This window comes from Leptodactylus fuscus, chromosome 1 (assembly GCF_031893055.1).
Source record: "Leptodactylus fuscus isolate aLepFus1 chromosome 1, aLepFus1.hap2, whole genome shotgun sequence".
In the NCBI taxonomy this organism is placed as follows: domain Eukaryota; kingdom Metazoa; phylum Chordata; class Amphibia; order Anura; family Leptodactylidae; genus Leptodactylus; species Leptodactylus fuscus.
The window spans coordinates 143976044-143992981 of NC_134265.1; the positions used below are offsets into that span (position 1 = coordinate 143976044).

The following is a 16938-nucleotide window of genomic DNA, read 5'->3' on the forward strand; positions in this document are numbered from 1 at the left end:
GTAAACAAAAAAATAAACAAAGATGTCAGCTATCCACGTGTGCATATAAATCCAAAAATAGTGTTATTAATTCCGTAAGTTGAATGCCGTAAAAAAAGTTAAAAAATACCGCAATGTGTAAATAATCATATTTTGATCACTCTGCTTTTCCCAAAAAATAAAAGGAAAAATAATCAAAAAGTCATACGTACCAAACATTGGTACAAATAAAAAGTACAACTTGCCGAGCAAATAAAGAGCCCTGACATATCTCCGTCAACGTAACAGTAAAAAAGTTATAGGCATCAGAATACGGTGAGCCTAAGTAAATCATTAATTTTCAAACAGTGATGTTTTATTTGTAAAATTGATTAAAAAAAATAAAATAAAAACCACTATGAACAGGGTATCACTGCCATTGTGACTCGCAGGACAAAGCTGCCATGTCATTTTTAGAGCAGAGCGAATGCTGTAAAAACAAAATTCAAAAATTATGGTAGAATTGTGTGCTATTTCACATTGACCCCCAAAACACATACATAAAAGCTAATCAAAAAATATATATGTACCCCAAAATGGTGACAAATGAAAGTACAACTTGTCGCACAAAGAATAAGCCCTCACATAGCTATATCGGCAGAAAAATAAGAAAGTTATACATTTTGGAAGGAGGAATATGAAAAAAAGTCGCTGATCATTAACGTAAAAACTACCCTGTGCCCTTAAAGGGTTAATAGGATATATTGCAAAGTTTCTTATATTCATCTGTAATATTAATTTATGAAAAGTTGTTATAAACTTGTAGTTATGTTTTAAATAATACGGTCTTAATTAAGTTCCATATGGAGGCATCAATCAGCATAACATGTTAGTGACAAGTCCATATTCTTTTTTATACACAATCCATCGGTCACCCTGCTTTTATGAAAAACTAGGATAATATATATATATATATATATATATATATATATATATATATATATATATATATTAAAATAATTTAAATATTTCTATAGGTGAATATTTCTATGGTTAATAAAGGGACCTTCAAAGCATGGATACATACAGTAAGACTTGAGTATGTTCTTCGGAGGTTTCACTGAAAATAACTTGCCTTGAACAATGAATAAGATAATAGTCTTTAGAAAATATGTCACTCCATTTAGTGCTCTAATGGAAGAACCCTTTATGCGGATAGATCATACAGTATATTCTAGAAAAAGCACATCACTGGACCAATTTATTGAAATTCTTATATACTATGTATCAATATGTCCTTGATCCAAAACCCTTTTAATGCATTCCCTTAACCGAAGCAGGATGCTTTTAATCACTTAGTTATGTGTAATTCATGGAAAATGTATATGGTCCATAAAGTCTAAATAACTAATTCAAGTCCAGCAATTCAAGTGTGACCATTGCTGCCTAAATATTGAAAAAAAAAGTATAGGTCAGTGATGGCGAATCTTTTTGAGTGCCCAAACTGCAACCCAAAACTCACTAAATTATCGCAAAGTTCCAACACAGCAATTTAACCTTAATACTGTGTAGATCCACAATTGTGGACAGTTACGGACCCGCAAAATACAATCATGTATATGGGGCTTTCAATGATACAAACTTTGTCTTAAAAGGTAAAGGTCTCTGCATTTGGCACTTTTGAACAATTAATGTTCACTATTTACATCGCACAGGATCTGTTTTATGATGACCGTGCAATATACTAATATCACATGTCTGCTATAAAACAGATACCGTATGATATAAATAATGAAGGGACCCCAAAAAGTACATTGAGCTCCAACAGTGGCCCTCAAATAGTATTATATACTCCACAGTGGTCCCCACATAGTATTATATGCTCCACAGTTGCTCCCACACAATATTAAATACTCCACAGTAGGCCCCACACACAGTATTATATGCTCCACAGTGGCCTCCACACAGTATCATATGCTCCACAGTGAGCCCCCACACAGTATTATATGCTCCATCACAAAAGTATTAAACATTCCACAGTGGGCCCCGTCAGTATTATATGCTCCACAGTGGCCCCCACACAGTATAGGGTCCACAGTAGGCTCCCTAATAGTATCATATGCTCCACAGTAGGCCCCCACACAGTATTATATACTCAACATTAGGCCCCCACACAGTATTATATGCTCCACAGTAGGCCCCCATGCAATATTATATGCTCCACAGTAAGCCCCCACACAGTAATATATATGCCACAGTAGATCCCCACACAGTATTATATTCTCCACAGTAGGCCCCCACACCGTATTTTATGCTACTTATCCAGTATGCAGTCCCACGAAGGGTGTGCGCCTTCTTCTTCTGACTGCAGGTACTGATGACTTACGTAACTGAGCTTGCATTGGGGCAGAGGTCACACTCTGCAGTCAGCGTAAGCCGCGGTCCCTACACTAACAGCTTTCAGCTGTATGTGCATTTGCACATACATCTGAAAACAGCGATCACTCATTAACGAGGAAACCTGTACTGGATTCCCCGTTACTGAGTAATCAGTGTGTCACTGTGTGTACCAACAGTGTGTGCCTTCTCTGGCACACGTGTCATAGGTTCACCATCACGGTATAGGAAGTTCACAGATGTGAAAAAGCTTTCACCTACACATAGCACTCATCAGAAGATAAGCAGTCACCAGTGCTCTCCTGACTCAATAACTCTACAGTTTCAAACCTCTTTTATCATCAACATTGGCAAAAAAAAATCTGTGTTAGGAATTTCATGACATGGGTCACCAAGCACAATGCCAATAGTTGTATGGAGCAGTGTAGGGCGAGTTTTGTGGAAGAGGGAGAAGGCTATGGAGTTGTTTTCAGGAGTTGGTCTGGGCCCCTTAGTTCCAGTGAAGGGAAATCTAAAAGCCAAGACAACTTTGATGCAAACAGTTTGGGGAAGGTCCATTTCTGTTCCAGCATTACTGTGCTCCAAGGCACAAAGCACAAAATGCAGGTGCTCCAATATTTTTACGCATATATTGTATTTACTAGTTAATATATTGTTATTAAGTTATTATTTCCTTTAACTTGTATGAAAATTGTGTCCATATCTTTTTAAGGTTACAGCCCAGGCAACTTGCATAACTCTTACAGCAATGAGTGTTGACCGCTGCTATGTGACAGTATATCCACTGCAATCCTTGCGTCATCGCACACCTCGCTCAGCCATGGCTGTCAGTCTAGGCATTTGGATAGGTAATACTTATTATAAATTGTTATAATAATGCAGAACCATAACTATGTTTAACAATAACTATTTAAAATGTACCAGGAGGTAAATAACTTGGTAGTAGAGAATAATATTCAGATTATCCATAAAAAATATTCCACTTTGAAGAAAAAAATTAAGTGAACAGTCAGTGGTATCACCTACGTAAAAGAAAAAAAATTGTCTATTGCCCTGAATGTTCCTGACAGTCAGCTGAATTGGAATTTGCTGATACAGTTTTACTATGTTGTGACATGGTAGCCTAAGGACAGTACTAGTACCTGTAGTCAATTAGAGAGTGAATCAGCAGCACAAGCAGCTCAGTGATTTTATCACACCACCTGAGCTGGGACTCAAATGACTGAGACCAAAGTGTAGGACACTATGAGTAAGGACATAATGTCTGAACCATGCAAGTGGTTCCTGCATTGCCACTCTGCTGTGATGGATTAAAGGGATTAGAGAGATTAAAGAGATTCTATCTTTGGGAAAACTCATTTTTAACTAAACAAATATTTGCATAGCCTTTAGAAAGGCTATTCCAGGCATACCTTTTATTTGTTAATCCTCTCAGGCAATTTTGAATTAGCCCGCTTTTATTGATATACTAATTAGCTAATTGGTTCTATTAACAATGAGAGCCCACTGGGAAAGCAGTATTAATATTAGAGTGAAATTTTGGGTTCCGGTGCTCCCTGTGAGGACATATCCAGTAGTTGCCCCATCTATACCCAAATACATTCTGTACTGCATGTCATCCTCTGGGGCCGGGCCCTACAGCTTTACCCTTCATTTTTGAGGACAGTTTTTTGCTGAATATGGGAAAGCAGACTCATCAAAAATCACAGACATGGGTTTCCAGAGCTGTGCCACAGGCAACCATCATGGTTGGGGAAGCCTCACTAGACCATCTTCTAGAAAACTCTCACCTTTCCCCTGACCACTTGGGATCAGACAGTGAAAATTACCAAGACACATGGAGAATTGATTACAAGAAACTAGCTCTTAGTGAAGCTGAAATCTCCTGACTTCCAAGACACCTTGGCGGCTTCGGTCACGAGCTTCTTGCAAACATTACTGACTCAAGTATCCCATTATGGACAATGTCTTAATGAACTAGAGTACTGTCTGTGTACCATGGACTCCAAGGTCATTGCCCGAAGACAAACTCTAACATCTGAAAACAAGGGGTTTCTAACTATATTGGAAGAAACTCAAAAATAGGTTCCACCGCACTAATCTTCACATAAGATTTAAGATGTAAAAGGAAAGAGCTCACCGTAGTGGCCCAGACCATCTACCTCATCAGCCTTCTCGAAAGCAAGCACACCACACTGTACAAGTTCACCTCTGGCATGTTTCTTATGAAGTATCTGGACTTCACTGACAAGCAAAACAATCTTCTGTGCTTTTCAACTATAATAACAAGCTTGAACTCAGGGAGCACAAAATCTTAATCTTCAGGGATTTTTCGTCCTCAAACCCTCCACAGAGCCCTATCCGCATGGCCCCAACAAACCTCAAGATCACTGAGGAAATGAGCAAAACGATCCATGGTTTCCTCCATTTCTGCCACTGTTACGTAGGGATCAATGGCAGGAACCCCAACCAGATATTTGCAGTCAAACCACTGCACTGACTTCACAAGTGACTCCATCAGCTCCCACCTTTTGAGACTTCACAGCTGCTGATGTCTTTTGTAGGGCTTTAACTTGCCATAGACCAGAGTCTCTTGCCCATTCTAACTTGGACTTTTTTTTTTTGTATGCAGTGCCTTATAGATCAGGGAAGTGTTGGGCTCACCAGCCATTTCAAAGAAGGTGGGAGTGCTAATTCTGCTCCAGAAAAACATGACATACTAAGCTATTCACCACAAACATGGCTTGCAAGGGCAGTAGTTCCGAGTTCTCCTCAGATTCCCAACAAAGGAAGTTTTACTATATTTTGTTTATGACTCTAACAGTTAGAATAACACACCATATTATCAGGCTTCCTCCACCAAATTTGACAGATCCTTCAATTTCTCGATGTTACCCCCCCCCCCTTTTCTCTTGTTTGTTCCTCACTCATTTCCACTCATCAAAACCCAGTCCATTGATGTTCACCTCATCACTCCAAATTACCCATTTCCTTTGTTGTACTGTCCACTTTTCATACTCTTTTGCAAACTCCAGTGGATTCAATTTTATGTTTTCTTTTTCTTTTTTTCTTTTGTAGACCATAATTTTCCATTGGATGTATCTCCTGCTGTCCATCGATGTATGTCTAAATTTTTGTCATTTGTCATCTTTTCTTTTGTGTTTGAAATACCAACAAATCTTGTTAAAAAAAAAAAAAAAACCAATATTGGAGGACATTATGGGGAACTACTAATAGAGCGAGCTGGAGTAGCGTTATTTCAATTAGGGGCACTATTGCAAAAGGTGGAATTACTATTCCACCTTTACTATTACTATTGGGGACACAGTGGACTATAGGGAGCACTGTTATAATGTCAAGTGATGACCTGCATTTCAATTGTGTAGGCAGCAGTTGTACTTTAACAGGAAATGTAGTTAGGTAAAATCTGGATTTTCTAGTTTTATCCTCTACATCATACTCTTTCCTATAGTTCTACTAGCCTACTATAATTACGGCCTACTCTTAAGTTTCATAACGATGTTTTAGGAATATAATTGACCTTCAGTTATATTTTTATGCATAAGATGTTTACACTGCTTGAAATTGTACCATAATTTCACAAGTCATTAAATGCCATTTCAGTAGGAGCAAATTACATTGCCAATAATATATTATTTTGTATGGAGGTTTGCAAAGTCTTAATAACATTTTATTGAGGTCACTTATTTCTTCTACTTATATATAGCTGCTCAAGCATTGAAAACAATCTAAGCATTTTATAACAGATGGAGTATAGATGTATATCTTTAAGGGAATTGCTGGAGGAGCAATTCCTCAGTAGTAGTCAGTGAATCCTGGGGGAAGGGGCACGAAAAGACAGTGAGCCCTAAGCCTAACCCCCATCCCTCCCATCCCTGCCTACTTGCCTATCTTGTCCTAAACGACAGGTGACAACTGGGTGGCAAAACCCTACCTAGATATAAGTGACAAGACAAACAGCAACAAAATGGAGGTCAGCTAGTCAAGGGTTTGGTAACAGTCGAGCAACGCAGTACAGAAACGAGATACAAGAGAATAGTCAAAGGTAAAGTCAGAGGTCAATAATATGAGTACAGGTAACAAATCAGCAAGAGTAACAGCCAGCAAGCACAAGGCAATAGCAAGCACCAATGTGAATGTGAGCCAAGAATAAATAAGGAGGAAGAACCCGCCCCAGACCTGATAGGAAGATAGACTGTCAATTACACAGGCAAGGCTAACATTAACTATTAGAGGGGCAGAGGGAAGATTAAGACCAAGGTTAAGAAGATGGATGTGGTGGTAAATCAATTTCCAAGCTGAGGGAATAGGACAGTGTTCACATAGAGCAGCGTAAAACTTTAAGCAAAGAATCCAACTGAACACGGCTCCTGTGCCGTAGCGTGCTAGTGGAGGATGGCCCAGAGACCTGAACAGGCAGAGACATTACAATATCTACGAATATGTATATCTGATCTACCACTGCCTGACTCATTTTAATCCCACAAGTAGACATCAGAATAAAATTATACCACTGACATTTCCTCTTCATATTTATCTCTCTGCCCTTTGACCCGTCTGATAAACATAGAAGATTGATGTGAAAACCATAATGTTTTACTGTAAATGTCAATTAAGAATAATTCTAAATTTTGACCAACAATAACCAGAGAAGTCCATACTAATAAAGGCATCTGTCTCAAAATGGGGATTATTACGATAGTATTTTGACATTCTTTTATAAAGCATTTATTTTGTAATGCTGTCACTTACTATCTTTTATGAAGTGTTGGAATAAGTTCCTTTTAAATGTGTAATATCTCTGTGTAAATCTATAACACATTCTTATTGGTTATTAGCTGTGTGTGGAATGGTATAAAGCTCTCATCTTAGGAAAAATATATATAACCACATTATATGTAACCAGGCGACAATATAGCATGTTTTGTAAACCTACAAGAGTAGAAAGGCATGTAAAGAAATCATTTAATGTCATATAGAAGATATTGGCTTTTGCATTTAATAATTCGATTTGGTTGTGTGACTAACATTCATTCATTTTTTACAGGCTCCTTTGTATTATCCATTCCTTGTGCAACGTACCAAAAACTGAGTACTGGGTACTGGTATGGACCACAGACCTACTGCATAGAGGCTTTTCCAACTGCTGCACATCAAAAAGCCTTCATCTTATATACATTTCTTGCAGTATATCTATTGCCATTGCTAACTATTTGTATATGCTATGCATTCATGCTGAAAAGGATGAGCAAACCTGTTGTGGAGCCCATTGACAACAACTATCAGGTAATACAATGAAGTATGAACAAAGACGTAAACAGCTAAGGGGGCGTTCACACTACCGTCGGTGTCCGACATGTAGTGTCCGCTCCTAGTGTCCGCTCAAAATCTGTCACGGACACTAGGAGCGGACACTAGATGTGTCCGTGACACCTATCATTCACTTGAATGGGCATCGGGTGCGTTCTTTTGCACTCCGTGCCCGTCCTTTCCTGTCCGCAAGAGAAGATGTCCGACTTCTCAAGCGGACAGAGGAACCCTGCATGCAGGGTTTTTCTGTCCGCTTGAGAAGTCGGACATCTTCTCACTAGGAGCAGACACTACATGTCGGACACCGACGGTAGTGTGAACGCTCCCTAACTTTTCTTGGAGGCATTCACAAGTATGGCAGATTTTGTCTTCATTTGACACAATGTATTCAGTTATGGAATAGAGATTCCATTTGTCTTGTCAATGTGAGAAAGCACTGGCTGAATGAAATATGCTCAAACATTTGTTATTAATATAGGAACTAAATCTATAAGAATAAGTGGTTACATAAGTTACATTAAAGGGATTCTACCATTAAAACCCTTTTTTTGTATATAAGACGTCGGAATAGCCTTTACAAAGGCTATTCGTCTCTTACCTTTTGATGTGATCTCCGCCGTGCCGTTCCTTAGAAATACTGGTTTTTCTTGCAGCGATGGGGGCGGGCCCCACTGCTGGAAATGCGATGGGGCGTCCCCACTGCTGCTCGAAAACAGGCTCCAGGGACGCCTGTATCTTCTGCTGAATCCTCCCCTTCTTTCTTCGTCCTTCTTCAGCGTCACCTCCGACGCCTGCGCAGTTGGCTCTCCCAGTGAGACACTAGTAGAGCCGACTGCGCATGCCCATGGCCATAGTTCGGACGCCGCAATTGCTCGCATGCACAGTCGGCTCTACTAGTGTCTCACTGGCAGAGCCAACTGCGCAGGCATCGGAGGTGATGCCGAAGAAAGAAGGGGAGGAGCCAGCAGAAGATAAAGGCGTCGCTGGAGCCTGTTTTCGAGCAGCAGTGGGGACGCCCCCATCGCATTTCCAGCGCTGGGGCCCACCCCCATCACTGTGAGAGAACTAATTTTCATACCGGTAAAAACCGGTATTTCTAAGGAATGGCACGGCGGAGATCACATCTAAAGATAAGAGACAAATAGCCTTTCTAAAGGTTATTCTGACGTCTTATCTACAAAAAAAAGGGTTTTAATGGTAGAATCCCTTTAATGCTTTACAAAAAGAATTATTTACTTTCCTAAAACTTACTTACATTATACCGTATACTCAGTTTTGGATGCCGTGTTACTTTGATAGAGCCCCAGAGGTACCAGTGAAGTGGAATTCCCCAAGAAATTACATTATCAAGGGGCACAACATATTGAACATTGAAATGGCATATTTCTAGAAAAATTGCAATCGGGAGGTACAGAGGCCACCGGAGCATCAGGGACAGGTGAGTATGTTTATTTTTTCACTGCCCCCAGGTGAGTTAAACGTTAAAAGGGTTGTCCATTTTTGCCTGGACAACCCCTTTAACTATCTTCCTTCTGCACCATGATGAAGAGTAAGAAGTGGTTAAACATAGAATCTCTCACCATACTTACATCTTTATATTTGTGATGTTTCCCACCTCATCGTTTTACCTAGGGAACACATCCGACGTAACACTCTAGATTGTTTTGAGCATCTGAAAAGATGAGAATGAGAATTTCTGCATTAAACTTTTGGCTGTACATGAACTGCATGAAATTATAAAGAACAACATTTGATTATCTCTGTCTATAGCCGTGCACTTCGTGTTTCCCTGAACCCTGCAATTATCTTTGCTATTGCGGTGTATATGTGGTTTTCACATTTAGGTCTACTGTGACCCAGACTTTGAAAGGACTTTATCGACTTCTTAGATTCATTCAGTTTCACGTTCGGATTGCTTGGGTCTAAGATTTGTTTCGGTTCGAACAAGTTAGGTATGAGCCACACCTTAAAATTACTTAAAATGTGGTGTATAACACAGTCGGAGTTCCTATGAACCTATCTGTTCAATTTCTAGCTCTCTAAAGCAAATACAGCCAAAGTTATATCAAAGTGAAGTGACATGTATGTCTATGGAAAAATGGATGGTAAGCAGAGGATACGAACTCCGAGGTTAACCATACACTGCGCTGACACAACATTTTAAACATTCCAAAAATGTTTTTTTTATTGGGTAAAAAATGTTTCCCTGTGTTTTTTAGACTTGGTGGTTATATTGCAATAAGCATTTTAAGCAATAGTTTTGTAGAAAAAAACTAGCTGGTTTTGATGACTTGTAAGAACTACAGACTTGTTGTTAGTTAAGAGACAAATTTGTGTCTGTGCGCCACTTAAAAATTATGAAGAACTAGCTTTTACCCGCGACTTCGTCAGCGGTGATTTGAGAATTGGGCGGACACAGACGTGTGAAACTGTAAAAGTGCTTTAAAAAGTTTGGTGGGCTAGCAAATGTGATGTGATGTGTTGTATTGTGTATGTAGTGATACAGACAATGTGATGTGTTGTATTGTGTATGTAGTGATACAGACAATGTGATGTGTTGTATTGTGTATGTAGTGATACAGACAATGTGATGTGTTGTATTGTGTATGTAGTGATACAGACAATGTGATGTGTTGTATTTTGTATGTAGTGATACAGACAATGTGATGTGTTGTATTGTGTATGTAGTGATACAGACAATGTGATGTGTTGTATTGTGTATGTAGTGATACAGACAATGTGATGTGTTGTATTGTGTATGTAGTGATACAGACAATGTGATGTGTTGTATTGTGTATGTTGTGATACAGACAATGTGATGTGTTGTATTGTGTATGTCGTGATACAGACAATGTGATGTGTTGTATTGTGTATGTCGTGATACAGACAATGTGATGTGTTGTATTGTGTATGTAGTGATACAGGATGTGTTATATAGTGGAATGCTATATGTAAATGTGAGTGAGTAGAGTGAGGGCTACTCCTGAGGTGACAGTAAGGAGTGTGCAGGCAGGTTGAGGCAGGAAATGCCAGGCAGTGTGTGTGAGTGTGTATGTAGTGATACAGACAATGTGATGTGTTATGTGAGTGAGTAGAGTGAGGGCTACTCCTGAGGTGACAGTAAGGAGTGTGCAGGCAAGTTGAGGCAGGAAATGCCAGGCAGTGTGTGTGAGTCTATAGCTGGGGCTAGGAGTCCTGCTTTTGTGAGTCTCCTGCTAGGAAGCCATGTTGTTTAGTGGCCCCAAAAGTAGCCTGTGACTCAATCCTAAGGGAAAACTATGTTTGTGGAAAATTGCACGCAAATCCGTCCAGGCGTTTTAGCGTGATTGAGGAACAAACATCCAAACTCACAAACATCCAAACATCCAAACACACAAACTTTCACACTTATAATATTAGTAGGATTGTTGTGGTGGTTGTGACAATATGAGTGTCAATGCAGCATTGAATATTATAATGGACCAGACAGCAGGACATATCTGACTAAGATGTGGTGGCAGTGACAATATGTATGGCAGTGTGGTATTGAATGATATCATGAACTTCTCCTGAGCATCCTTGCGTTGCTCCTGATCCCGTCAACTTCTACTTCAGGTCTGCGGCTGGCGTTACGTATTATATGTATTTGGAAAATGTCATATACTTTTTTTTTTTTTACAATAAAATGTCCCTTTAGCTTCAAAATTTTCATATTTACAAGGAGGAATTGCACCACACGTTTTGTTACTCAATTTCTCCTGAGCACCATAATACCCCATGTGCTGGTACACTGATGTATGGGCACACGGAAGTACTTAAAACAGAAAGAGCGGTAATTGGCTTTTGGAGGACAGATTTTGCTTGAATAGTTTTCCGGTACCATTCCTATTTGCAGAGTCCCCAAGGTGCCAAAACAGTGGAAAACCCAAAAATGTGACCCTATTTTTTTAAACTAGACCCCTCAAGGAATTTATAAAGAGGTATAGTGAATACTTTGACCTTACATGTGTTTCACAGAATTGGACCATGAAAAAAGAAAGCAACATGACCTATGTGACTCCATTTTGTAAACTAGACCACTCAAAGAATTTATCAAGTGGTATAGTAGGCATATGGACCCCACATGTATTACATAAATTTATTTTCCAGAAATTCATGCACAACAGAGGTTGAAAGGCTAATCTGTGCAGAGTACATTAGAGTATAAGGAGGTGATATACCAGGGAAACTAAATTTTATAATTGATAATCCATGGATACGTGGTACAATCTGAAGCAATCCTTCATGTACAGCCCAGGTTTTTCAGCACAGGTGTCACACTGATAAATGGTGTTTTTCCTTTTCCCCCTATTGGAACACACTTTGCACCTTTTTGGGGGTTTTCCTTCTTTCCAGATTGTGGGACTTTACTTGGAAAGTGTTGCTCTGGTACAGTATGGGCACTTTCACTTCCAGAAGTACTGGGGCTCAACACTTCCTGGTCCCTAAATATAAGGGTCCTGATAACTTCCCACTGAAAGTCACTTATAGGTCAGGGTGTAGTCTGGCTTGGGGCTGGTGCTACTGGTTTCATTTATAGGCAGAGGGGTGTTGCGGTTACTATGAATTGTGGTCAGTCAAATACATCTATCCTTATACTAGACCAACAGCATGTTCTAATTGCACACTGCCCTGCTCTCACCCCTTCTGAGGGACTGTACAACCTTTGTCCTAGGGAGGCCTATCTGATTTTTGAGCACTGTCCCACAAGCTGCAGTTCCTCTAGAACTGAGGCACCTAAAAAGTAGGATGCTGGTGTAGAAGTTATCCTCATAGAGGTGATAACCCTCGTCCAGCAGTGGGTGTAGCAAATTCCACACTAATGTGCTACTCCTAGCATTGGGGGGTATTTTGGGGGCTCAGCTCTACTGCCCCTTCCTTCATAACCGTAAAATTGAAAGTGTATCCTGAGCTGCTCTCACATAGATTGTACAGTTGAATGCCATACAGTGCCCTCTTACTGGGCAGGTATTGGCAGGATTAAAGCCTCATTTTGAAACTAGAAACACAGAAGATGTCACACTGAAGTGGTCAATAACTGGCCTGACTTTGAATAGGGGGTTAAAGTTGGGGACATCTTCGGGGGCACTATGCATTATCGTTATAATGCAGAAATTTCATTGACCCGGTAATGGCTATTTGATAGATTGGCGTGTTTTATAAAATATCTGTACTCCAATACTGTCTAATACTTATTTGTTTTTTTTTTACTATTCCCATATGCAGTACAAGACCCCTGAACATTTTCATCTCTGCTGCATTTACAGGGGTAATAGTATGGTGGATGTTGGATATTTAAATATGGCGGTCACTCGGTAGAGACCTGGCACTAGTGCCCTCAGTCAGTGCCCACACTAGTCAAAGGCATTATTCCCCCCCATACCACGGAGCAAGATCTGGGGCTGGCATACCATTGCCATGACAGCCGGAAGGCAGTTGAAAGCTCTCAGGCTTGCCTGCCATTCATTTTTGTTTCACATTGTCTTTTGAATTGTTCACAGGAACACTTCGTAACCCATTTATGCTGGAGGTTGAAATTTTTGAGTTGTGTGCTATGAGGCTGCGGTTCCAATAATCGAACTCTAGGCAGAAACAGGTTAAATCCTTGACCTCCAAATGAGGATAATTTTCCTGCAATCTCATGCAGACTTAGGTTAGTCCATGGAACTGTTTCGGTAAATGTTGTAGTTGTTATTTGAAGAGCGTTTCTAGGTAGCCAATCTTTTATCATTTCAACTGAGGTACCAATTTGGCATAAATTATCTTTTTATATCTAATACGATCCCCACAATGTTATTTCTATCTTATGGGCTTCTATCTACCTTAGGTACATACACCAAAATTGTGGAATCCACTTAAAAGTTGTCTTTAAATTTCTTCAAAGAAACTTCTTTCATTTTTTCAGCTGATCTTTTCAGATGTTTTGCAGCATTTTCCTTTTGAACTTTAAAGGGCCTCTATCAGCAAAATTATGCTGTATGAGCCCCACATATGCGTGAATAGCCTTTAAAATGGCTATTCAGGCACAGCTAATGTCATTTTAAACCTCCCTCCCGTTTTAAAATAAAACCATAAAAATATATATGTAAATCATACCGATCGGGCACACTGGACGGACCTCCATGGTCCAACGTCCTCTTGCTGTCACGCCTTCCTCTTCTTTCTTCTTCCAGCGACGCCCTCCTGTCCTCGCTCTTCCCCGCCTTCATCTTCTTTTTTCTTCCTGAATGAAGACGTTTGCGAGCGTACTGTGCATGCACAATACACTCGTGTAGTTCTAAGGAGTACTTAGATCTACATCAAAAATGGCGCCGGGGCATGTGCAGTAGAGCTCCGGAGGGAGCACTACTGCACATGCGCAGGATTTGAACACAACCCGCGTTAAGAACAGAAGATCAAGGCGGGGAAGAACCAGGTCAGGAGGACATCGCCGGAAGAAGAAAGAATAGGAAGGCGGGATCGAATATGACGTTGGACTGTGTAGAACCGCCCAGGGTGCACGATAGGTATGATTTACAAATATGTTTTTATGATTTTATTTTAAAACGGGGGGGGGGGGGGAGGTTTACAATAAGATTAGCGGTGCCTGAATAGCTTTTTTAAAGGCTATTCACGCATATGTGGGGCTCTTACAGCATAATTTTGCTGATAGAGCCCCTTTAATGTTCTCTTCTTTTTGGCATAAATAGCATACAATTTTCGATCCATTTCCTTCAAGGACTATTGTTGTATTACCTACTCTACATGTAATAATGCTGCTTTACTAAATAAATACTTTTCAGATCTAAACTCTGGACCAAGAGTAAAGAGCTGCAGGTAAGCAGACACCGGGGAGGGAGGGGGTTAATCACTACACAGTGTGGGGTCCAACAATTTTTGGACTACATTCTGTGTAGTGTATAGGATCGTCTTTAAAATCCCAGCTCTGCTTCATCGCCCACTTAATACTGCACACTCAGCTCAACTATTCCGGATGTAGAAGAGCTGGACTGCTAACATTGACAAGCTCTGCACTACACCCAACCATCCCTCCATCTACTCCTCCTGTCACACACATCTCGTATGTAGCAAAGCTCAACACACACTCAGCTCTACTACATCTCTACAACAGAGTGTATAGATGTAGCAGAGCTGAGTGTGTGCTGAGTTCTGTTACACCAGACATGTGTGTGACAGGAGGAGGAGCTGGAGGGATGGTTGGGTGTAGTGCAGAGCTCTTTCATCTCCAGTGTCCGGAGTAGCTGGGCTAACCGCACGGGCTCTGCTATATCTCGCTATAGAAATGCATTGACCAGCGTTGATTGGCCACTGTACGGGCATTCGGCCAATCAACGCTGGTCAATGCATTCCTATGGGAAATAGTTAGCTCCGGCATATCGCAAGCTGACGGGGATCCCGACATAATAAAAGTACTTGATGCCCCTGCTGTCCCAGTTGCTTTCCAGGGTGTTGGCATCATTTCCTGGGGTGTCTTAGTGGACTTAGTGACTCTCCTGAGTCGAACGATGGGATCCCCTGTAGCGAAGCATTTTCTCCAATAGACTATAATGCGGTTCGATATTCGTTCAAATAGTTGAATATTGAGATGCTATTCGTAACGAATATCGAATATCGAACATTTTACTGTTCGCTCATCTCTAGAAATGACCCCACAGAGTTGTTATTTTAACATCTTCCGTGAATTGATCAAATCCCCAGTTTCATCATTTCCCGGCAACATATATATACCTGACTCTCTTACCTGCAGGCGGTCAGACGATTTCACCGTTCATTATGATTTTAATAGCAGCTTTTTTAATCCATTTGTTGAGGAGACGCGTAGGGTTGTGTTGTAGTATCTATGAAGTGGAGTGTTTGTAAGGGTGCTCTGTTGGCTTTATTCCAGTGACCCATTAGCAGATTGTCTGCTTCTCTAACCCCTGTTGGTGTGGCAATAGACCACTAGCCTCAGGAAGGAGGGGGGCACATCATCTGCAATTTGAAGGAGTCCTGGTAATAACATTTCAATAGCCTCTAAGCAAAACGTCTCACTCTTGATTTTGGTGATGGAGTCGAATATATATATATATATATATATATATATATATATATATATATATATATATACAGTGCTATGAAAAAGTTTGGGCACCCCTATTAATCTTAATCATTTTTAGTTCTAAATATTTTGGTGTTTATAACAGCCATTTCAGTTTGATATATCTAATAACTGATGGACACAGTAATATTTCAGGATTGAAATGAGGTTTATTGTACTAACAGAAAATGTGCAATATGCATTAAACCAAAATTTGACCGGTGCAAAAGTATGGGCACCTCAACAGAAAAGTGACATTAATATTTAGTAGATCCTCCTTTTGCAAAGATAACAGCCTCTAGTCGCTTCCTGTAGCTTTTAATCAGTTCCTGGATCCTGGATAAAGGTATTTTGGACAAACAATTCAAGTTCAGTTAAGTTAGATGGTCGCCGAGCATGGACAGCCCGCTTCAAATCATCCCACAGATGTTCAATGATATTCAGGTCTGGGGACTGGGATGGCCATTCCAGAACATTGTAATTGTTCCTCTGCATGAATGCCTGAGGATTTGGAGCGGTGTTTTGGATCATTGTCTTGCTGAAATATCCATCCCCGGCGTAACTTCAACTTCGTCACTGATTCTTGAACATTATTCTCAAGAATCTGCTGATACTGAGTGGAATCCATGCGACCCTCAACTTTAACAAGATTCCCGATGCCGGCATTGGCCACACAGCCCCAAAGCATGATGGAACCTCCACCAAATTTTACAGTGGGTAGCATGTGTTTTTCTTGGAATGCTGTTTCTTTTTGGACGCCATGCATAACGCCTTTTTTTATAACCAAACAACTCAATTTTTGTTTCCAAAATGAAGCTGCCTTGTCCAAATGTGCTTTTTCATACCTCAGGCAACTCTATTTGTGGCGTACGTGCAGAAACGGCTTCTTTCTCATCACTCTCCCATACAGCTTCTATTTGTGCAAAGTGCGCTGTATAGTTGACCGATGCACAGTGACACCATCTGCAGCAAGATGATGCTGCAGCTCTTTGGAGGTGGTCTGTGGATTGTCCTTGACTGTTCTCACCATTCTTCTTCTCTGCCTTTCTGATATTTTTCTTGGCCTGCCACTTCTGGGCTTAACATGAACTGTCCCTGTGGTCTTCCATTTCCTTACTATGTTCCTCACAGTGGAAACTGACAGGTTAAATCTCTGA

The 16938-nt window shown here is 40.3% G+C and overlaps 1 protein-coding gene across 1 annotated transcript in view; it reads left to right on the plus strand.

Moving 5' to 3' along the window:
• LOC142209117 (G-protein coupled receptor 54-like) overlaps positions 1-16938 on the plus strand; it is an 87925-nt gene that overhangs the window by 55324 nt on the left and 15663 nt on the right. The window contains exons 3-4 of the mRNA XM_075278060.1: positions 3068-3203; positions 7424-7662. Of these exons, the coding sequence (XP_075134161.1) occupies positions 3068-3203; positions 7424-7662 (375 nt within the window). The remainder of the gene's footprint in view (positions 1-3067; positions 3204-7423; positions 7663-16938) is intronic.